The sequence below is a fragment of the Canis lupus genome, chromosome 5 (genome assembly GCF_003254725.2).
Source record: "Canis lupus dingo isolate Sandy chromosome 5, ASM325472v2, whole genome shotgun sequence".
In the NCBI taxonomy this organism is placed as follows: Eukaryota; Metazoa; Chordata; class Mammalia; order Carnivora; family Canidae; genus Canis; species Canis lupus.
Window position 1 is genome coordinate 32,896,840 of NC_064247.1, and position 23,110 is coordinate 32,919,949.

Consider the following 23,110-nt stretch of genomic DNA (forward strand, 5'->3'; position numbering starts at 1 on the left):
TTTGAAATCCCATCGAAGAGGCACACCTCTCCTCCAGGTGTTCATTCTGGGCACTCTGGTGTTTCCTTCATATAGGTAATCACCGTCTGGTATATCTTGTCTGTTTCTCTAAAATTTAAGCTCCATGAGGGTCAGACCTTATCTTGTTCAGCACTGTCTTCCTAAGGTCTAGAATGTGCCTAACACAAAGAAACGTTCCAGAAGCATGTGTTGTGTCTTGAATGAACAACAAGCTGTGCTGGCTTGTGTGAAGGCTTTATAGCTACTGGTGACATTATCTCTGCAAACCTCAGCTTATCTGAAGGGGGCAGAGAGGCAGACTGGGCAGGGGAAAGATTACAATCATTGGCTGTGTTGTCACTTTGGGAACCATCTCTTTATCTATTTTAAACTGCTTGGACCTAAATGAAAGGCTTTCTCCTTTCTCCTTGCCGTGTTTCACTATGTGAGCTTCTTAGGCATGAGTCCCTTTCCATTCTTTGCAGTGTGGGCTGTTGAGCTCCTGCCAAAAGGTTCGTGGACGGACACCTGGGTGGCTCAGTGTTTGAGCATCTGCCTTTGGCTCAGGTCGTGATCCTGGGGTCCTGGGATCAAATCTCATATCTGGCTCCTCACAGGGAGCCTGCTTTTCCCTCTGCCTATGTCTTTGCTTCTCTCTCTGTCTCTCTCATGAATAAATAAATAAAATCTTTTAAAAAGAAGAAAAAAGTTCATGGAAATTTTTCTCAGGATATCCAGAGGAGGAAAGAGCCTGAAAGCCAAGCCCCTGTCTCCTGAGCTGTAGAGGAAGGTGTCAGAGGTCTCAGGCCTCTAATTTCCCGCTCCAAAATTCTTGATTATTCTTCTCCAAACCTGTTCTGTTCTTGGGAACTAGGCTTCCTGTCTCCCGCCCATGTTTGCCTAAAGGAGCTGGAAGGTTTGATGCCTTGGTCAGATTAGGGATGGTAACACCCAGACTTCCCATCCTTCTTCCCAGCATTGTGAGCACCATATTCAGAGCCTACAGACCCGAGTGCTAGAGCTTCAACAACAGTTAGCTGTGGCTGTGACTGCTGACCGCAAGAAAGATATCATGATCGAACAATTGGACAAGGTGCCAGGGTCTCTCCTTGGGGCGGGGCGCCAAAGAATAGTAAATAGGGGGTGGCCAACCACCATTTCTTTGTTCACGCTAGGAGTTAGGGTACAGGGTGGGTTTATTGACTACTGGGAGAAAGTGGCTGTTGACCCCGCCCCTAGGGGCAGAAAGAGGGCAAAACAATTATTTTGAAATTCCCTATGACTTTCCTCTCCTGAGACCCTGGCCCGTGTCGTGGAAGGCTGGAACCGTCACGAAGCTGAGCGGGCAGAGGTGCTTCGGGGGCTCCAGGAGGAACGCCAGGCAGCTGAAATCACCAGAAGCAAGCAGCAGGAGGTGGGCAACCTGGATCAGATGGCATAGAACCTAGTCACAGATCGGTAGAGGGAAAGGAGTCCAAATAGCTCCGAAATAGATTGAGCTCAGCCTTGCAGTTGCTGGCCTGGTCATTCTCCCGTTTTCCCCTCACTGTTTTTGCTGCCAGACTTGCATCATTGATGTCTTTCCAGATTTCCCCACACCACTTAGTCTTCTCTTTGGCCCCTAAGTCATTGAGTTAGGTCTCACTTTTAAAATATATATATAAAAAAAATAAATAAATAAAAAATAAAATAAATAAAATAAAAAAATATATATATATATCGCTAATGCTTATTGAAGTATAACCTGCAGGGATTTTCCTCTCTTCCTGTGTCCTGTGCCCCCCTGTCTCTGAAAGACAGTAACCCACCTTGAGCAAAGCCTTTCCGAGGCTGTGGAGGCCCTGAATCGTGAGCAGGAAAGTGCCAGACTGCAACAGCGGGAAAAAGAGACGCTGGTGAGGATGCCAGGCTGGGTTCATTCCAGTAAAGGCCACTAACTAATTCTACAGGACTGTGGCCCATTGGTGGGTTGTGGGAACCGCGCCAGGGGAGTGTTTCCCAAAGTGTATCCCTTAGAACACTTGTTCTGCTAGATCCTCTGCAAACAAGGCTCTGAGAGACTCTGTAAATCATTTCCTAATTAGAATCATCTGGGGGATCATTTTAAGATGAAGGTTTGGGGGACTAATCACCAGGGGTTTTGATTCAGTAGATCTATTGTGGGGCTGGGGAGGTTAAATATTTTCAGCAGCCTCCTGGGTGATTGTGTGCAGCCAGGTTTGGGAACTCTGGACCAGGGCAGAGCCCAAAAAGTTATGGGATGAGACTCAGGCTTCTTATTGCTGAAATGATAAGGTGATTACCCATACGATTAGTAGCCGGGTTTGGAACTCAGTTGTATGCATGATGCATGCTTGCTCCACGCGTGCCGGCACTTGTCATCATAGCAGGCTTTATCCAACAGCACTGATGATGGTTGCCGGTTGTCTAGTACATGATCGGAGGCTGGGTTTTCTAGTCTTTGTGCAACTTCTTTTGATGATGATTGTGACCGCTATTTTGTATTGAGCACTTACTATGTGCCAGACACTGTGCTAATTGCTTTCTGTACACTCTTTATTTTAATCCTCAAAAAGTAGGCCCTAGATATTATGCCAATTTCTCAGGTAAAGATGTGTGCCTAAGAACATAGTGACAGCTGGGATTCAAACCGATTCAAACAATTTGAACACAGAGGCACCTAATTCTGGAACAGAAGTTCCTGTTTCCTATGTTACAATCCTGGGGGCTTGTCAACTGCTGTGTTCTCAGAGGACCTGACTCTCAGCCGGTACACTGTATGCGGGTGAGGGGGCCGATTGCTGGTCGTTTGAGGGCTTGCTGAGAATCTTGGTTTTCCCTGTAGGAGGAGGAGAGGCAAGCTCTGAGCCTGAGCTTGGAGCTGGAGCAGCAGCGGTGCCGGTCTCTGCAGGAGGAACGGGACGAGGCTCGGGCTGGGCAGCTCAGTGAGCATCGACAGTTGGAGACCCTGAAGCTGGCTCTCGAGGAGGAGCGGCAGGCCTGGGTTCAGCAAGAGCGCCAGATGGAGGGGCGCTATGGGGCCCTGCAGGAGGAGGTGCAGGCTCAGTTAGAAAAGGAGAAGGTATGAGAGTGGCCATTGGGGAATGGGGAACAAATGAAGGGCAAAATAATGGAATGAAATGGGATGTCCAAATATGGCGGGTAGGGGGCTGGTCTGGAGAGTGGAGAACGATTTGTGGGGGACGAGGTAGAGAGTGCTGGGCCAGCAGGGAGGGCTATACACAGAAGGCGGAAGAGTGAGATTAACCAGAGATGAGCTAATAGTCAAACTTGAAGAAGGAGAGAAGCAGTGCGGGTTTTAGGGCATGGGAGGATGACTTGGGGAATGGAGGTAACAGGAGACAGGAAACAAGGCCTGTACTTATGCTTGATTTCCCTTGTCAGGAGAACACCCAGAGGGAGGCCCAGGCAGCGCGGGAGGCCCAGAAGCAGCTAGTGCTGGTGCAGTCAGAGGTGCGACGGCTAGAGGGGGAACTGGATACAGCTCGGAGAGAGAGAGACGCCCTGCAGCTGGAAATGAGCTTGGTGCAGGTCAGGTGGTGACAGGTACCTGAGGTTGCCTTCCTGGTGAGGACAAGTAGGCCTGAGGCACCCTTTGGGAGTCATGGCAGTCACTCCCAGTTTTAGCTAGAATTTTGACTCCTAAAGGCTTCTGCTTTTATAGGAGCCCCCCTCCCTTACCCATGGGGTGGGGGGTACAATTCCCAAAACCATTTGCAGTACTAAACCCTATATATACCACATGTTTTCTGTATGTGTATGCCTATGGTAAAGGTTAATTTATAAGTTATTCACAGTAAGAGGTTAACGATAACTCATTGTGAACTTGAATCCTTATAGCAACAGATTGTAATAAGTTATGTGAATGAGGTCTTGCTCAACACATCTTAATGTCCTGCGCTCACTCATCTTCTAGTGAGGATGTGAGCTGGGGAAGTGCCCGAAGGGTGGGATGCAGGAAGTGAGGGGCACAGGTGTGTGACAGCCTTAGGGTGCTACTGACCTTCCGACAATATGTCAGAAGGGGGATTGCCTGCTTCCAGACCATGGTTGATCGTGGATAACTGAAACTGCCAAGAGCAAAACTGTGGAGAGAGGAATACAGTGTGTATAAAACAGGGTGCTAAGGGCACAGTGAGGGGCACCAGGGTGGCTCAGTGGTTGAGCATCTGCCTTTGGCTCAGGTCATGATCCCGGGGTCCTGGGATCAAGTCCCACATTGAGTTCCTCAGAGGGAGCCTGCTTCTCCCTCTGCCTATGTCTCTGCCTCTCTCTCTGAGTGTCTCTCATAAATGAATAAATAAAATTTAAAATAATAATAAAAAAAAGAATGTATGTGCTAGGCAACTCCCCATATAGCTACCGGGCTCCTCATCAGCCAGGACTATTCCCAGCTCCCAAAACAGCACTTACTCAGTGGGGCCATTGAGTAGACTCAGTGAACACACGCACACAGCAAGCACCAGTCCAGAGGGCTCATGCACTGCTATGGAACTGTACTAAACATCTTTACCCTTGGTTCGTGAGAAATTAGTTTCTGTGCATTCAGTCCGCCAATTCAGTGTGCTAGGTGAAAAGTAAAAGGAGTGTGTTTTTCCAAACACTGACCTCACTAACCCAGAACCTGGGTGCATTTCCTTCCATTGATCATTAATTAATAAGGAAAGTCACTCAGGTTGACTTGTTCTGAGAACCTCATCAGTGTGCCCCCCCCCCCCTTTTTAAAAGAGCCACCCAGATGTCCCTAGCACACACATTCTTGAAGTAGTATGATAGGTGATAAGTTGATGGACAGGAGAACTACTCTTGACTCGATGTCATCTTCCTAGTGAGGTCTCCCCCCAATCACACTGAATGAAATCTGTAACCTCTGACAATCCCTGTTCCCCTTCCCTGTTTGATTCTCCTAACATACATACATTCTCATAACATCCCACGTCGGGCTCCCGGTGCATGGAGCCTGCTTCTCCCTCTGCCTGTATCTCTGCCTCTCTCTCTGTGTGTGTGACTATCATAAATAAATAAAAAATAAAAAAAAAAAGAAAACAAAATTAAAAAAAAAATCTGGTGTATTTTTTGAAGGCAAAGATTTTTGTCTCTTCATTATTGAATCCCACAATAGTCCCTGGCTTTAGTGTTATTCGTGTCATCAATTTCTTATTGCTCTTTCCATTATCTGAAGGGAGGTGTTGACTTTTCCAACTATTACTATAGAACTGTCCATGTCTCCCTTCAAGTCTGGCTGTTTTTTCTTCATATGTTTGGGGGTTTTGTTAGATACATAGAAGTTTATATTGTTATATCTTCTTGATACAACCTTTTCTGGCTTAAAATCTATTTTGTCTAATGATAATTTAGCCCCCACCCTAGCTCTCCTGGTTGCTGTTTGCATGGGCTGATTTTTTTCATCCTTTTACTTAACAGGCTTTTGTTTCTTTGTATCTAAAGTGAATTGTCGACAATATACAGGTGGATCATATTTTGTTTTGTTGTTTAATCCATTCTGCCAATTTCTTCCTTTTAGTTGGAGAGTTTAATCCTACTATATTTAAAGTAATTACTGGTAAAGAGGAACTTATTTCTTCCATTTAACTATTTGTTTTCTGTATGCCTTACTTGATTTTGTTTTTCATTTGCTCCATTACTGTCTTTTGGGGGTATTTCATCAATATTTTGTGTACTGCTTTTGATTCTCTTCGTTTTTCCTTTTCTGTACATTTTCAAAGTTATTTTCTTAATGATTATCCTAAGATTACAATTAACATCTTAAAGTGACAATAACCTAGTTTGAATGATACTAGCTTTAGTTTCAGTAGCATACAACTACTATTCCTATGTATCAGTGTTCCTCTTCTTTCATAGTGTTACTGGTGCAGATTTACCATTACTGTTTTATGCATCTGCCATTTATATCCTATAGAAAAAAGGAAGTTATAAATTGAAAGTACAGTAATAGACATTTGTATTTTCCTTATTTGTGTTTTTATTTCTTCATATGGCTTCATTTATTTATTTATTTTTTTTAAGATTTACTTATTTATGATAGACATAGAGAGAGAGGCAGAGACGCAGGAGGAGGGAGAAGCAGGCTCCATGCTGGGAGCCTGATGTGGGACTCGATCCCGGGACTCCAGGATCACGCCCTGGGCCAAAGGCAGGCGCTAAACCGCTGAGCCACCCAGGGATCCCCTTCATATGGCTTCATAAGGCGCTTCTCCCTTGCTCCTTTCTTTGTGTTTGTCTTTAAAAAAAAAAAAAACTAATTTATTTGAGAGAGAGGGAGAGAGAGAGAAAGAGAGAGAGAGAGAATGAGAATGCACGCCAGCGGGGGGAGGAGCAGATGGAGAGAGACAAGCCGACTTTGTGCTGAGCACAGAGCCCAGTGCAGAGCCGGAGCCTGACGCAAGTTTGATCCCATGACCCTGAGATCATGACATGAGCCAAAATCAAGAGTAGGCCACTTAACCTACTGAGCCACTCAGGCTCCCCTTGGTGTTTGGCTTTTGACACTATGACTATGATGTGTTGTACTGTGGATCTCCTTGGGTTTATTCTGCTTAGAGATTGTTGAGTTTTGGAGATGGGTAGATTTATGTCTTTTATCAAATTTGGGAAGTTTTTGTCTGTTTCTTCCGTTACTTTTTCCTGTTCTTTTTCTTTCTCTTGTCAATCTGAGACTTCCTTAGTGCATCGGTTGGTATGATGTCTCACAGATCCTTCAGGTTCTATTCGTTTTCCTTGATTTTTTTTTTTTTTCTTATTGGGTTGGATAATTTCTTTGGCTTATCCTCAAGTACATTGGCCCTTTCTTCCTGCTGAAATCTGCCATTGAGCCCCTTTAGTGAATTTTTAAAATAGTCTTTATTTTTTAGAGCAGTTTTTTTGTTGAGAGCAAAAGTGAGCAGAAGGTACAGAGATTTCCCATATACTCCCTACCTCCACAGATACATAGCTGTCCCCATTACCAACATCCCCCACTGGAGTAGTATGTTTGTTACAATTGATAAACCTACATTGACACGTCATTATCACCTGGAGTCCATTAGGGTTCCTCTTGGTTTTGTACATTTTGTGGGTTTGGACAAATTTATAATGACATGTATCCACCTTTATAGTGTCACACTTAGTTTCACTGCCTTAAAAATCCTTTATGTGCTGCCTGTTCATCCCTTCTTCCTTCTGACACCTGGCAACCACTGATCTTTTTACTGTCACCATAGTTTTGCCTTTTCTAGAATATCATGTAGTTGGAATCCTACAGTACATAGCCTTTTCAGACTGGCTTCTTACACTTAATAATATGCATTTAAGTTTCCTCCATGTCTTTTCATGGCTTGATAGCTCATTGCTTTTCAGTGTTAAGTAATATTCCACTGTCTGGATGTGCCATAGTTTATTTATCCATACATCTACTGAAGGACATCTTGGTTTTTTCTAACTTATGTCAGTTAAGAATGAAGCTACTAGGGACGCCTGGGTGGCTCAGTGGTTTGGCGCCTGCCTTCAGCCCAGGGTATGATCCTGGAGACCCAGGATCGAGTCCTGTGTTGGGCTCACTGCATGGAACCTGTTTCTCTCTCTGCCTCTCTCCCTGTATTTCTCATGAATTTAAAAAAAAAAAAAAAAAAAAGGATAAAGCTGTTATAAACATCCTTGTGCAGGTGTTGGTGTGGACCTCAGTTCTAACTCCTTTGGGTAAATACCAAGGACCGTGGTTGCTACATCGTATGGTAAGAGTACATTTTGTTTTGTAAGAAACCACCACAGTGTCTTCCAGAGGGGCAGTACCATTTTCATTCCCATCAGCAATGAACGAGCGTTCCTCTTGCTGCACTTTCTCCAATGTTTGTTGTGGTCAGTGTTCTAGATTTTGGTTATTTCAATAGGGCTATGTTGCAAAATGGGGGTATGTAGTGGTATCTAGTGAAATTTTCATGTTGTCAATTATACTGTACAGCTCCAGAATTTCTCTTTGGTTCTTTTTTACAATTTACGTCTCTATTGATATTTTTTTATTTGTTCAAACATTATTCTGATTTAATTTAGTTTGTTGTCCAAATCACTCATTGAGCATATTTAAGACTGTTGATTTAATGTCTCTGATTGGTAATCCCAGTGTCTGGACTTCCACGGGAAATGTTCTTGTCAAATTCTCTTTTTTCCTTATTTTATTTTATTTCTTTTAAGATTTACTTTTTTAAGCACTCTCCACACCTAACATGGAGCTCAAACTCACAACCGCAAGATCAAGAGTTGCATCTACTGACTGAGTCAGCCAGGTGCTCCTAGTTGTCTTTTTCCTTTGAGTCATATTTTCTTGTTTTGATGTTTTATAGTTTGTTGTTGAGAACTAGACATGTTATGTATTATAATATAATTACAGAAATGAAAAAAAAATTACAGAAATGATATTTTCTCTCTCCTTGGGTTTCTTTTGATGGCTACAGTCATCCATTTGTATAGTGACTTTTTCAACTGTTTTTGCAAAGTCTGTTTCTTGATCTGTGTGGTGACTGACATTTCTGTTCTGTTTTCTCTGATTAGCCTGGAAGTTGACAGAGATTTCCTTCAATGTCTGAATTCCTCTCCCAAATAAGTATATATGTCTCTTTAAATCTTATGATTGATGCCACCAGGGAAGCTTCTGCAGTGGCCCCAAACAAAGGTGGTAGTTTGCTCTGGTTCCTCAGGGAACTGCCAAATTGACCAGAACACCCAGTCCCATGTTTTTAGAGGAGAGAGTCTTTACTGCCCACCCTGCTTTAGCCAGCCCCTCTGGTTTCTAGGGCTACCATTGTCAGGGCTGCGGAGGGATGCAGGAATGGAAGCAGACTCCCATACATAGCTCTGTACCAAAGTCCATCAGCCTCTGCCTTCATCAAGCACCCTCCTGGTTGTCTCAGTGTCTGATCAGGTTCCAGAATTCCCAAATAGTGGGTTTTGATATTTTTCCACCAGCTTAATGGATATTTCAGGAGAAGGACTAACCCCTGCAATTTCCTGTCTTGCCATTTTCTGTGATGTGACTATTTTAAATTGTTTTAATAAAAAAACCACCATAAAACATTATTGATACTGTTCTCTAAAGTCAATATTCTTTAGGAGTATCTACAGAATTTGCTGTTTTCTTTGCTGTTCTAGCCTTCTTTGAACTCAGACCTCCCAGGTGAGATCTTTTTCTTGATGGAAAAATCTCTTATGCATGTATATATGTATGTACATACGTTTTTGTTTAGTTAGTTAGTTTAGTTTGAAAACGTTTTTAGGGAAATGCCTGGATGGCTCAGTGGTTGAGTGTCTCCGCCTTCTCTCCTGGGATCCGGGATCAAGTCCTACATCGGGCTCCCTGCAGGGAGCCTGCTTCTCCCTCTGCTTGTGTCTCTGCCTCTCTCTGTGTGTCTCTCATGAATAAATAAATAAATCCTTTAAAAAAAGTTTTTAGGGGTACCTGGGTGGCTTAGTCTGTTAAGCATCTGACCCTTGATCTTGACTCAGGTCCTGATCTCAGGGTCATGAGTTCAAGCCCTATATTGGGCTCATGCTGGGTGTGGAGCCTACTCAATTAATTAAAAATTTTTTTTAGTTTTAAAAAATAAAATAATATATTTCACATTCATTTTTTTTAAGATTTATTTTTATTTATTAGAGAAAATGCATGGGGGAGGGGCGGAGGGAGAGAATCTTGAAGCAGACACCCCACTGAGTACGGAGTCCAATGTCGGGGGTCAGTTTTACAATCCTGAGATCATGACTGAAGCTGAAACCAAGAGTTGGATGCCCAACCACCTGAGCAACCCAGGCACTCCATATTTCACATTCTTTTTTCTTTAAGATTTTATTTATTTATTCATGAGAGATACAGAGAGAGAGAGGCAGAGACACAGGCAGAGGGAGAAGCAGGCTCCATGCAGGGAGCCTGATGCGGGACTCAATCTTGGGACTCCAGGATCATGCCTTGACACTAAAGGCAGACACTCAACCACTGAGCCCCCTGGGTGTCCCTCACATTCATTTTTGAAGTAGTTCCTGGACATGGAATGCTAGGTTGGTAGTTATTTTAACATATAGAAAATGTCATCCTGACGTGCATTATTACTGTTGAGAAATCAGCTATCACTGGACTATTCTTGCTTTTAAATTTTTCTCTTTGTAATTTTTATGTTTTTAACTGGATGCCCTTAATATGAATTTTTTTTAATAATCTTTTTTGGGATTCAATTGGCTTCTTGAATCAGTGTGGTATCTTTGATCAGTTCTAGAAAATTCTGTCATTATCTTTGCATATTGCCTCAGCTCCATTGTCATTGTCATCTCTTTCTGGAATCCAATTAAGTGTACCTTTACCTTTTTTCTGTGTCTTTGCTGCCGTTTTTTCCCTCATCTTTTCTGTTTTCATACTTACTCTGGATAACTTCCTATCTTCCAGTTCATTAATTCTGTGTTCAGTTTTGTCTAATTTATTTTTCTAGCCACTGACTGGGTTTTTAATTGTATTTATTGTATTTTTTCATTTTATAAGGTACTATATTTATTTTATTTTTTTTAATTTTTTAAAAGATTTTATTTATTTATTCATGAGAGACACACACAGAGAGAGAGGTAGAGACACAGGCAGAGAGAGAAGCAGGCTCCATGCAGGGAGCCTGACGTGGGACTCGACCCCCGGGTCTCCAGAATCACACCCTGGACTGAAGGCAGCACTAAATCGCTGAGCCACCCAGGCTGCCCACTATTTTTATTTTTTTTTTTTTTTTTTTTTTATTTTTTAAAGATTTTATTTATTCATGATAGTCACAGAGAGAGAGAGAGAGAGAGAGGCAGAGACACAGGCAGAGGGAGAAGCAGGCTCCATGCACCGGGAGCCCGACGTGGGATTCGATCCCGGGTCTCCAGGATCGCGCCCTGGGCCAAAGGCAGGCGCCAAACCGCTGCGCCACCCAGGGATCCCCTTTTTTTTTTTTTTTTTTAAAGATTTTTTTATTTTTTAAATCTTGCTTTTTCATAGTTTGTTTTCTGATATTTTCATGTTTGTCTTTGATCGCTTTAGTGTTCTTACTTACAGATGATAATTTTATGTAAAATGTTTGATGATCCTTTTTTGCTATCTCTTGTTTTTACCAGTTCCCATACAGTCTACTTTCCTTAGGTCCTATTTCTTTCTTTTTTTCTTTTATCTTTTAAGTAGGCTCCATATGCAACGTGGGGCTTAAACTCAGGACCCTGAGATCAAAAAAAAAAAAAAAAAGACCCTGAGATCAAGAATTGCATGCTTTACTGACTGAACCAGCTAGACACCCCCAGGTTCTGTGTATATCAGATTGTGTGCTACACTCTGTATTTGAAAAATTATAGGAATAAATTGACGCCTACAGTGAAAGTACTTTACTCCAGAGAAGATTTGCTTTTATCAGGCCCTGAAAGACACTACAAGACCAGGATTTAAACCAAATTTTCAGGGATTGGGATTCTTCTATTATTAAAGCTGAGCTTTAATTTTGTCTAGGCTATTATACTTCTGGTTCACCTTCCATCCTGAGGGTAAGGATATTAGCCCTAATTTATGGTGGAGAGCTTCTCCGGTTAGACTTTCCAACCTGTATGGGCCCTGGCCTTTGATTTCTGTTCATGTGCCCTTGAAAGACAGTCCAAACAAGGGTTTTAATTTTCTAGGGTAGGCAGATACCCCTACGGCAAAAATGGCTTTCTACTATGGTTGTTAACGTAGCTGAGCCCCCATGTTTCCTTTGCTCTGGCCTAGTAATTTCATATGGTTCTGTTAACTCTTTGGTGCTTTTTAGGAAAATTTATGTGTGTATATATATATATATATATATATATATATAAAATATTTAATTCAGGGTTGCCTGGGTGGCTCAGTCAGTTGAGCATCCAACTGTTGATCTCAGCTCAGGTCTTGATCTCAGGATCATCAATTCAGGTCCCGCGTTGGGCTACATGCTGGTTGTGGAGCCTACTTAAAAGGAATAATAAAATAGGGGTACCTGGGGGGACTCTGGTTGAGCATCCACCTTCAGCTCAGGTCACAATCCCAGGGTCCTGGGATCAAATCCTGTATTGGGCTCCCCACAGGGAGCCTGCTTCTCCCTCTTCCTGTGTCTCTGCCTCTCTCTGTGTGTGTCTCATGAATAAATAAATAAAATCTTTAGAAATGATAATAATAATAAAGTAAAATAATAAAAAATATTTGTTTGTTTTGGTTCAGCAGGAGAGTTAATCTGAACAACTTTACCTGCCAGTATTAGAAACATGAAGATGTACCGCCTCTCTTCTTATACTCTAAAGTAGTTTGTACATTTGGATTTCATGTGTTTCTTGAATATTTGATATTTGACTACCAGTTTTGCTTCTTTACTGTTTATGGAAACATTTAGGTTTTCTGTTTCTTCTTGAATTATTTTTGGCGCTCTTTATCTGTTTATCCATCCAGTCTAAATTTTCTAATTTACTGACTTAAAATTGTACGTAATTTTATTTTTTAATGTTCATGGCATCATTTCTACTTCTATTTGTTCCTGATACTATTCTTTTTTTCATTTGTCTCTTTTTAAAACCATCTTAGTTGTAGTTGTTGATTTCCTGAGCTATCTTCAAACATTTATGGTTTTTCAATTTACTTTTTGGGTTTTTGTGTATGTTATGTATGTGTTTTTTAAAGACTTTATTTGAGAGAGAGAGCGAGCGCATGTGAGTGCAAGCTCGGGAAGGGACAGAGGGAGAGAGAATCTTAAGCAGACTCTGAGCTCAGCTGGAGCCCAATGCGGGCGCTCGATCTCAAAACCCTGAGATCATGACCTGATCGAAAATCAAGAGTCAGCTGCTTGACCCACTAAGCTGCTGAGGTGCCCCTCTATTTACATTTTTATTGTTGATTTATAGCTTAACTTTGTGATTAAAAAGCATGGTCTTTTCAAAAAAGAATTGCTGATGTGTATTCCGCACAACTTTTTGTATTGAAATAGTTCTATGTTAACAAAATGTTGCATGAATAGTATAATGAATGACTATTTTTTTTTTTTTTTTTACAAATGACAGATTCACCAGTTGACATTTTTGACATTTTGCAACATTTTTGTTTTGTCTGGCTGCACCTCCCTGTCCCTCTCTCTCTCTTCCCCAAGCCCCATCACTGTACAGTTTTCTTGTAGACATGAGAGAATATGTTTTTTGTTTGTTTTAGATTTTATTTATTTATTCATGAGAGACACAGAGAGAGAGGCAGAGACACAGGCAGAGGGAGAAGCAAGCTCCATGCAGGGAACCCAACGTGGGACTCGATTCCGGGTCTCCAGGATCACACCCTGGGCCAAAGGTGGCACTAAACCACTGAGCCACCCGGGCTGCCCGATAATATGTTATTCTTATTACGTAAATTCTTTGAACTTTTTTGAGACTTATTTTTTGTTCTAATATGTGGTCCATTTTTCTAAGTGTTTCACGTGTGCTTGAAAGTATAATTTATAGTTGGGTGAAGTTTTGTGTGTGTGTCTATTTGTATATGTCTAGTTTGTTAATTTTGCTGTTTAAATCATTGTTTCCTTATTGATTTTTTTTCTTTAAAATCTCATTGAATGTAGATTTTTCTATTCCTCCTATAGTCTATCAGTTTTTGCTTTATATATTTTAAGGCCGTTGTTAAGAGCATATAAATTTTTAAATTGCTATATCTTTGCTGGTAAATTGAATGTTTTATCCATATGAGGTGACTCTTTTTATCTTTAAAGTCTAATTTTTCCTAATAGTATATTATAATGTTATAAGACTTATATCAGCCTTTTTAAAAAATATTTTTTCTAAGTCTTTTCCTTAAAGTAGAGCTTTCCTGGTGAATATGGTCGGATCTGTGTTTTAACTTTAGGTTTCATTTTGTCTTACCTATTTAATGTTTATTTTCCTTTCCTTTCTTGTCATCTTTTAGATTCATTACTTTTTTCCCCTCATTTTCTTTCTTTGTCAGCTATTTTTAAAGCCACAAACTTGGTTTCTATTTGTTTAGGGGCTCCTTTAGGAATTATAACACTCATACTTCAATCAAAGTGAATTTATTGGAGGTAAATACCATGGACGAAGAAGGGAGCCAGTATCAACATTTTTGGGTGATTCCCAAAGAAGTTTTAAGAGTATATTTAAGATATAAAGTTATCTATGAGGCAAGTTTAAATAATACAGTGGTAAAAGTATTGATTACCTTCTGTTACCACACCCCTTTGTGTGTGTCCTTTCAGGACCTTTTCATTTAAGTTTGTGGGTTGCTGCTTTATTTTTTTTTTTTTAAGATTTATTTATTTGTGAGAGGGAACGAGTGGGGGGAGGGTCAGAGGCAGAGGGAGAGAGAATACCAAGTAAAGTGTACGGAGTGCAGAGCCTGATGTGGGGCTCTATCCCAGGACCCTGAGATCATGACCTGAGCTGAAACCAAGAGTCAAATGCTTAACTGAGCCACACAAGTGCCCCTGGGGGTTGCTGCTTTAAAAAAACTATACATTTGCTGCAACTTGTCATTGTTACCTCTTAATAGAAACATCTTTCCATGTCCAGTATGCCCAGTACATGTAGGTAGATGTACATTGTGGATTTTTAAGAATTGTTTAATGTTGGACACCTGAGTGCCTCAGTGGTTGAGCATCTGCCTTTGGCTCAGGTCATGATCCTGGGGTCCTGGGATCTAGTCCCACATCAGGCTCCTTGCAGGGAGCCTGCTTCTCCCTCTGCCTGTGTCTCTGCCTCTCTCTCTCTGTCTCTCATGAATAAATAAGTCTTTAAAAAAAGAATTTGTATAATGTTGCAGTGAATGGGTGAATCATAGTTTTCTTAAGCATTTTCCTTTCCATGAGAAATGTACACTGACACCAGTTTTTTTACACTATTAAAAGCAGTGCTGCGGTGAGCATCATTGTACATAAATCTTCAGTGCCACTTCTGTAGGATAGATTCCATAAAGTGCCATTGCCGGCTCAGAGGGACTTTTGCATTAAGAGAATTTAGGTAATGAGCTGTCAAGAGCAGTCAATATCAGGAAACAGCAGTTAGAATGGGGCTGGGGTGGGAGGAAATGGGGAGAGCTTGTTCAGTGGGGAGTTTTAATTTTATAAGATGAAAAGTTGTGGAGATCTGCACAATAATGTGAATATGGTTAACACTACTCAACTGTACACTTAAAAGTGGTTAAAAAGGGGCACCTGGGTGGCTCAGTTGGTTAAGCATCTGCCTTCGGCTCAGGTCATGATCTCAGGGTCCGGGGATCTAGTACTGCCTCCGGCTCCCTGCTCAGTGGGGAGTCTGCTTCTTCCTCTCCCTCTGCCCTTCCCCCTGCTCATGCACGCTCATGCTCTCTCTCTCTCTCTCTCTCTCTCTCTCTCTCTCTCTCTCTATATATATATATATATATATATATATATATATATATATAAATCTGTCTTTCTCAAATAAATAAATAAAATCTTTAATACTGAATTACCATGGTGTAGTGAGTGGAGGAATAAATTCAGGAGATGTTAAGGAAGTAGGATGGAATGACCCATTCCTTGGAAGATGGAAAGAAGTCGGAGTCAAGAGTAACACAGGGTTTCAGATAGCCTGAATGTTTCAGTGGAGAGCAGTGCCATGAACTAAGGTGAGAAATATAATAGGAGGAGAAGATTCAAGATTCAGAAACCAAATGAGCTCAACTTGGAACGTGTTTTATTCAAAGTGTATCCAAGTACACTTCTTCACTAGGCTTCTGGGCATGTGGACTTAAAGCCTGGAGGATGAAAGGTCCAGCTAAAGAGAGATACTTAGAAAGCATTTTAAGGTGTAAGTGGTAAAAAAAAAGACATGGCCTAAATGCTGCACATTTATTATCCACGTGTCAGAGCAGTGACTTGGAATGTTAGCACGGAGTCAGAAAGAAGACCAAGGACAGAACTCAAGCATGAGCAGTTGGAGGAAGAGCAGTGGGCTGGGGCCGGGGAGCAGTAGGCACAAGGTCGCAGGGGTTGGTGTGGGTGGTAGGTGTTGCAGGGGAATCCCCTGAGAGAGAGACTGAGATCATCACTGAAATTTAGAAATTGAGTTTTCCATCGTGAACTCCTATGAGGGGAAATCAGGTTATGGTGAGTTGCAGAAGGGCTACAAGGTGAGAAAGAAGAGACGGCAATGCAGCCCTATCCTGCAGCAGGAGGGGTCAGAGACACTAGCTGAGCACCAGCTGTGCCTCAGGCCCTCATGGCCTCCATCCTCTGCGCAGCCCAAGTTGGACTGAGCCGATAGCTCACCTCCCTTTACTCCCAGGCCCGGTACGAGAGCCAGCGGATCCAGATGGAGTCAGAGCTGGCTGTGCAACTGGAGCAGCGGGTGACAGAGCGGCTGGCCCAGGCTCAGGAGAGCAGCCTGCGGCAAGCAGCCTCCCTGCGGGAGCATCACAGGTACTTGGTGCTCATTGTATCCTGCTTTTCTGTGGCTGCAGAACAGCAGCGCCACCCACACGTGTCCTCATCCCCTTGCCACTTTCCAGCTTCCTGGCTCCCATCAGCCAGGACCCGAGTCTTCTCGAGGGAGAGTGTCCCTGGGTGCACACGGAGAGCCGCGAGTGCCCGGGCGTGTCCATCCCCTGGGGGCCAGCCCTTAACCTGTGCATGCACCCTATGGGTGCATATAAATCTCCAGCTCCCTTGTATTGATGGGGACAGTGCTGAGCTATGACCTGTACCATTCCCTTCCCTTCCCATCCCCTCTCCCCTACCAGCTTTTTCTGGAAATGCCTCTTGAATGAATCACTTATCCCATAATTCCTCACCCCAGTCTCTTCCCCCAGGGGAGCCTGTCCTAAGTCACCAGCTCTGTCCCTGTTTCCTGATGAAACCGCTGTGCTTTTGGCCTGGCTGGCTGGCTCTCTCGCTGTCACATGCACGCATTCTGGCTCTTTGCATTTGATGACTTTTGTTTCCAGATTCAGTCCTCCTCCCTCACCTGTGTCCTCTCAGGAAGCAGCTGCAGGACCTGAACGGACAACACCAGCAGGAACTGTCCACCCAGTTGGCCCAGTTTAAGGTGGAGATGGCTGAGCGAGAGGAAAGGCAGCAGCAGGTGGCCCAGGAGTATGAGCTCAGGTAGGCCTCTGCCTGTTCCCTGCATGGAGCCCACTCTGGGAGTGGCCAAGGGCTGCCTGCCCACAGCCTGCGGAGGCCCCGGCACTGTGCCAGGTTTCACACGTCTGTTCCCTCCAAGGCTATCCACCCCCTCTCCCGTCTTTCCTTCAGACTGGCCCGGGAGCAAGCACGTGTGCGGGACCTGCAGAGTGGACAGCAGCAGCTAGAGGAACAGCGGGCAGAGCTGGTGGAGCGGCTCCAGGCCATGCTGCACGCCCACTGGGAGGAGGCCAACCAGCTGCTCAGCGCCACCACCTTGCCTCCTAACCCCCCGGTAGGCATCCCCCCCGCCCCCCAGCTCAGCTGGTCCTAAGTTCAGTTCTCACACCTGCATTGGGGTGGGGGGGAACAACCCCGTGTACTTGCTCCAAGAGCACCCTCATCCCAGGAAGTCTCTGTCGTGGTCACAGCTCACCCAGGCTGGCGCTGGCACTAGGCACAGCTCTCCTGCCACAGCCTGAGAGGTGGTAAGGGATAGCGTGCCCCAGGTTCTGCTGCATGGCGAGGGCCGAGAACTGTTCCATCCTGCCCTGGCACACTTATGTTGGCAGCTTTCCCTTCCTCTTTGTAATTATGAGATTGTTACTTTAAGCTAAAATATTCTTTGGAATGGGTGATAACATGCACGTGGTCAAAAAAGAAATTTGAACAGTTCAAAAAGGTGTAATCTTCTTCCCCCGCAGTCTCTGGGCCCTCTCCCTGGAAGCACCCGCTGGTGCTCGAGCCTCAGGTGTGGCCCTGGCCCCCAGCGGTCGCCTCCTGTATGTGGTTTTGTGACTTGTCCGACTTGTCGTTTGACCAGGTGTTTATTGGTGGACGTCAGAGTCGCTCTCTGTATTTTGTTGCTACACACGGTGCTGAAATAAATAGCATTCACACCTGTCTTCATGCAAGCATCTCTGTACAGCATCTGGAAATGGAATTGTAAGGTCAAAAATAAGCATTTCAAAAATGGATAGAAATGTGATAGACGTCACCAAATCCCCTTCTAAGGACTCTGTGCTAATTTGTAACATTGTACTTGGAATCCCAGTGTCTGTACCGTGTGTGTGTGTGTGTGTGTGTGTGTGTGTGTGTGTGTGCACAAGGGTGTTGATCCTCCTTCCTGCCTCCATCCTCTGCCCAGGTTCCGACCACCAGCCCTGCCAGCCCTGGGCCGCAGGACCTAGAGAAGGGGGAGAGGAAGCTCTGGACTCTGCCTCCCGTGGCCGTGGCCCTGAAACCCGTACTGCAGCAGAGCCGGGAAGCTGGCGAAGAGTTGCCTGGAGGGCCACAGGTTCTTTGCAGCTCCTCCCCAGATCTCAGCCTCCTGCTGGGCCCCACTTTCCAGAGCCAACACGCCTTCCAGCCCCTGGAGCCAAAGCCAGGCCTCACCTCATCTTCTGGTAACAGGACAGACATCACTGGGGTTCCTGGCACACACACTGACGGGCTCCCTCTTACCGAGCTTCCTTTTTGCCTGGGACTTAAGCAATTAGTTTCCCAGATGTCTTAGTGACCAGAAGGTGCAAGGGGCAGAGATCCACTCATGTTGGTTCAAATAGGGAGCAAGAGCTCATGGGGATCCGACGTCACTGGGCTTCATGAGAACCAGCGTTGAGACCCAAGCGCTCTCCAGAACTGGTCTTGAGCCAGGTGGGCCCTCTGCCTCTCCCTGCATGGCTCCTTCCTCTGGTAGACCAGCACTCTCTCTTAGGCTCTTGCTCTCCTAAGCTGGGTTGGCATGTGGGTTTGAACAGCTGTGATCCTGGCTCCAGCCGATACCCTAGACAACCATATAGACATGTTGATGTCTCTGTGCCTTGGGTCCGTCAAGGAGAGGTGACCTGGCAGGTTGGTAACTGTCCTTGGATCGGCCACCCTTGGGTGCGGTGGCTTTCCCTAGCTCCTTCAGCTGGGGCTTGGGTGGATAGCGGTGCTCTGTGTGGTGCAAACGTGACAACCCAGGTCCAGTGAAGAATGAGGGAAGAATTACATCACAATTTTAAATTTAAAAATTATGTAGTAATAACTAAGAAGGATGAGGGCGTGTTCTGGTAAAGGCCAGACTGTGTCTATTAATCCCAAGCCAGTCCAAGTATCTATTTCTGTTCATTAGGGAATTTATGGTGGGATTTCTTAGAGTCTGAGCACCACAGCCTTTCCCTTGTGTCCACACTTCTCAGAGCTCAGTTGTGCTACCTGCCAGCCACCTCTGCTGCTGTGAACTCTGACCTTCCCTTTCTCCCAGCTGGGATTCCCTCCTGTATTTCACAGGCCCCTTCCCTGGGCGTTTGGGGAGTTGATTAGTGGAGGACTCCCCTCCCTTGCAGCACATGCAGCCCTGTCTCACTTTCCAGCTGGGGCCTTCCACCCTGACCACAGGCCCGAGCGGCTATTCCCTGAGGAAGATCCTGGATCTGACGGGGAAAGCTTCCTAAAGCAGGGGCTGCCGCCCCCTACCCAGCTCGAGGGCTTCAAGCATTTTTTGCACCAGGTGAGAGAGGGCCCACTCGTCGTACCTTGCACCTTCTCCCCTTCTTCATTTTCTCCTCCAGGAGTCCAGGATGCCAGCTGCACCCCCTTCAAGGACAGGGCTTCTCTCCCAGTTGGCCTGAGTCCTGTCTCCTAAGCGCCTTCTGGACCTTCGGTGGCTAACCCTCACCTTACTTCCTTGGCCTCTGCCTGCCTCCCAGACCCAGGTCTTCTTCCTTATCAGCTCTCAGGGAACCTTATGTTTTGTTCCCCCAGCTCCTGGAGACGGTACCCCAGAACAGCGAGGGCCCCCCTGTTGATCTGCCCCCTAAGTCTGGTGAGTGCCAGCTCCAAAGAGGATTGGACCTAGGCGTGGAGAAGGTGGGAGCTGGTTATCAGGATGGACTTTGGGGAGCTGGCCAACATCCTAGAGCCTAAGGAAGGCTGGGTGGTAGGGTGTCCTTAGCTCTTACCCGTTTCCTGATTCTTCCATGTCTTTCCCTTTCTAGGTCTGGCTGTCCCATCCTGGGAGGAAGCCCCGCCAGTGCCGCACCTCCCACCCCCTGTTCATAAAACAAAAGTGCCCCTAGCCATGGCGTCTAGTCTTTTTCGGGGGCATGAGCTTCCGTCAAGCCACTCCCAGAGCAGCGGTCCCAGTGGCGGCTCCTCAGAGAGGGGTACGTGGGCCAGGGCTTCCCAGGACACAAAGAGGGCAGGTTGTGGGTGCAGAGCCAGGACCAGGGACTGAAGGCCCCTCTGGGTTCCTGGGGAGGCGGAGCCAGGGCCCCAGCATGACCGGCCTTTCCCATGCGCCCCTCAGGTGGAAATGGGCCAGCCCCCACAGGACAGCTGATGGATGTGTCTCAGCTGCTGCGACTGTACCAGGCACGGGGCTGGGGGGCACTGCCTGCCGAGGACCTGCTGCTCTACCTGAAGAGGCAGGACCAGGGCAGGTACTGGCCTGGAGGGAGGGGAGAGGGGCAGACGGACAGGTCTAGGGTCTGGCCCATGGGTGGGCCCAGCTCAGGCAGGAGGAGAGGCCCGAGTGTGGTTCCCAAGAAGCATCTGTTGTCCTTTTCGGGGGAGGAAAGCACAAGTGAGCAGTGGGCCCAGGGCCTCCTCCCTCCCTCCGTCACTGGCTGCTCCCACCTTTGTCTGGTCTCTTCCTTTCTGTTGTCTTCTCTTCACCTGTAAACGCCACCTCCATGTCTGTAGGTTCTGCCTTAGTTTTCTCCTCTCTGCCCCGCAGCTCAGAACCCACAATGTAGGACTGTGACCTCCCAGCATAGCCCACTAGTGAGTCCACCAGTGGCTCCTCATGTTTGATCCGCAGGTCTGTCTCGTTTGTTCCTCCTCCTAGGAGACAGATTGGGGAGTGGGGTGGGAGGCAGCTCCCCATCCTCATCCCTCGGTTTGTGTGGCAGGATGGACGGCCAAGGGGATAATGTCCCCAGAAGGAACACAGACTCCCGCTTGGGTGAGATCCCCCGGAAAGAGGTGAGGGATAGTGGGGCAGGGACGGGGGCATGGTGGGGGCCCTTTCTCTGTTGCCTGACCCCTTGCTTCCTGTGCACCTTGGGTAGCATGGTCTCTCCTCTGCTTGTTGACCGCTCAGGTGCCTTTCTCCCCTGGCAGGGACACTGACTCTCCCTCCTCTTCTCACCTCAGATCCCCTCCCAGGTGCTCCCTCGCCGCCTGGCTCCAGCCCCTAAGACTGAAAAACCTCCAGCTCGCAGGAAAGGTGGGCACTCTGGCCCCAGTAGCACCAGAAGTCGAGGTGGCATCTGGAGATGAGCCCCCTTTGCCCTTCCTACTCTTTTTCTTTTCTTTTTTTTTCTACTCTTTTTCTTTTAATAAATACTCGAGAATCTGTGTTCAAGTCTCTGACTCCTAGGAATCTGAAAAAATGGAGATTTTTCTAGGAAACGACTTTGAAAAGAAACCTCATTCTGTTTTGAGTATGGTTTTTTTTATATGTTTTGTGTTCCTGTTTTTTATTCTGTGGAAAAGACATGAATGCTTCGAAGAAAAGACCGCCCCTGGCTAGGTTTTGAAGAAAAGACCACCCCTGGCTAGGTTTGAGTAGTTCCACTGAGCTAAGGTTCAGTGTTTCAAGAGTAGAGCACACAGTGATTAGCTGTGGTTGGTGGAGGAATTATGGATGATCCTAATTTTCTTCATACACTTCTGTATTTCCACATTTTCTAAAACAAGTATGTATTACTTAATAATTGGAAAAAATCCTGTAATAAAAGATAAATTATTGTATAAAGAGTTTGAGTAAAAATTTGATTGTCGAGGAGATTATTGGTTTTCAGGAGCCAGTAAAGCCTGCGGATTGCATGGGTAGGATGCTGACTGGCCTCATGCTCCAGCCAGCAGACTTGCTGTGGTGGTAAAACATGGGTCTGAGACTAGACTGCTGGCCAGGAAAAAAAAAAAAAAAAAAAAGCCATCATTACAAAACCCACCATCCTCATACCAAAGTGAATAAGGAAACACCAGTTGAGAACTGACCCGTGTGCGAAGCTGAGGAAGGCTCCACGATCACAGCACAAACACTGAACACCAGTGAGTGCAGTTGGGGTCCAGCTGCAGGACGACACTCTGGGACCCACACTGGCTCCAGCCCAGAGCACATGGAGCCCAGAGCTACAAATGGCTTGGTTAGCACCAGAACAGACGCGATAGCATGCAATAGAACGTGATAGAACCCGTCACACGGGTTTGTTATCAGCGAACGTATGGGTCTTAGTTTCCCGCCACCATGAAGTCACCTTCTAGCCCCCAAGAGGAGGGAAAAGGAGATGTGAGTGCCCAGGACTAGCTCTGGCCAGGACAGCTTGGCCCCCAGTGCCTATGCTCAGGGCTGGTCCCTCTGGCGGAGAAACAGAGGGCCTCTCGGGCCACACTCCAAGCCCCGTCTGTCTCTACCCACCTAGGAAAACATTTACTTTGCTTTTTCTTTTTTTTTTAACCTCAAGTGCATAAAACCGATCTGAACAAGCTCTGTGATTTGTGGCATTCTGTCACCATGGGCAAGAGATCATTTTGTGCCATTTTGAAAAGTTGGTAAAATGAACACTGAGTCTCACCTCGTTTCCTGGGTCTCAACCTGCCACCATCCGTCAACATGACCCTGCGTTTTTCTTGACGTGAAGGATGGTCTGCAGAATGCTGCCCAGCTCTCTAGAACGAAATCAGAATGGGGCACAGTGCTGATTTAACCATTTTGTGAGCTAACTATAGTAAGACAACGTCAGTTTTTTAAAAATGTATGTTAAAAGCCTGTTTCTTCACTGAAGACCAGCAATGAGGGGCTGGGGAGCAGGAGAAAACCCACAGACAAGCAGCACCCTCGCTTTTTCCTTCCATAATCATCCTGGAAATATTCTAAGAGGGGAAGAAATGAAAGATGTTGAGTTCTAGAAAGGCCCACACACAGAGAGGGGGTGGGTGCAGGCTTTCAGTCAGTTTCCACTTAGTGT

General features: G+C 45.4%; 1 protein-coding gene across 27 annotated transcripts in view; it reads left to right on the top strand.

Moving 5' to 3' along the window:
- Positions 1-21,894, top strand: part of CNTROB (centrobin, centriole duplication and spindle assembly protein) — a 34,305-nt gene extending 12,411 nt beyond the window's left edge. For 14 of the 27 annotated variants that reach the window (XM_025428464.3, XM_025428468.3, XM_025428461.3 and 11 more), the window contains 15 exons: positions 977-1,093; positions 1,298-1,414; positions 1,797-1,895; positions 2,846-3,082; positions 3,406-3,552; positions 16,312-16,445; positions 17,004-17,129; positions 17,280-17,442; positions 18,295-18,553; positions 19,508-19,644; positions 19,899-19,959; positions 20,132-20,299; positions 20,443-20,575; positions 21,047-21,119; positions 21,291-21,894. In XM_025428464.3, the coding sequence (XP_025284249.1) occupies positions 977-1,093; positions 1,298-1,414; positions 1,797-1,895; positions 2,846-3,082; positions 3,406-3,552; positions 16,312-16,445; positions 17,004-17,129; positions 17,280-17,442; positions 18,295-18,553; positions 19,508-19,644; positions 19,899-19,959; positions 20,132-20,299; positions 20,443-20,575; positions 21,047-21,119; positions 21,291-21,416 (2,097 nt within the window). In that variant the 3' untranslated portion in view covers positions 21,417-21,894. Of the gene's footprint in view, positions 1-976; positions 1,094-1,297; positions 1,415-1,796; positions 1,896-2,845; positions 3,083-3,405; positions 3,553-16,311; positions 16,446-17,003; positions 17,130-17,279; positions 17,443-18,294; positions 18,554-19,507; positions 19,645-19,898; positions 19,960-20,131; positions 20,300-20,442; positions 20,576-20,871; positions 21,120-21,290 lie in introns of all 27 variants that reach the window. The other 13 variants (XM_049110182.1, XM_025428475.3, XM_049110186.1 and 10 more) reach the window with 10 other exon arrangements.
- Positions 21,895-23,110: the final 1,216 nt, after the last annotated feature.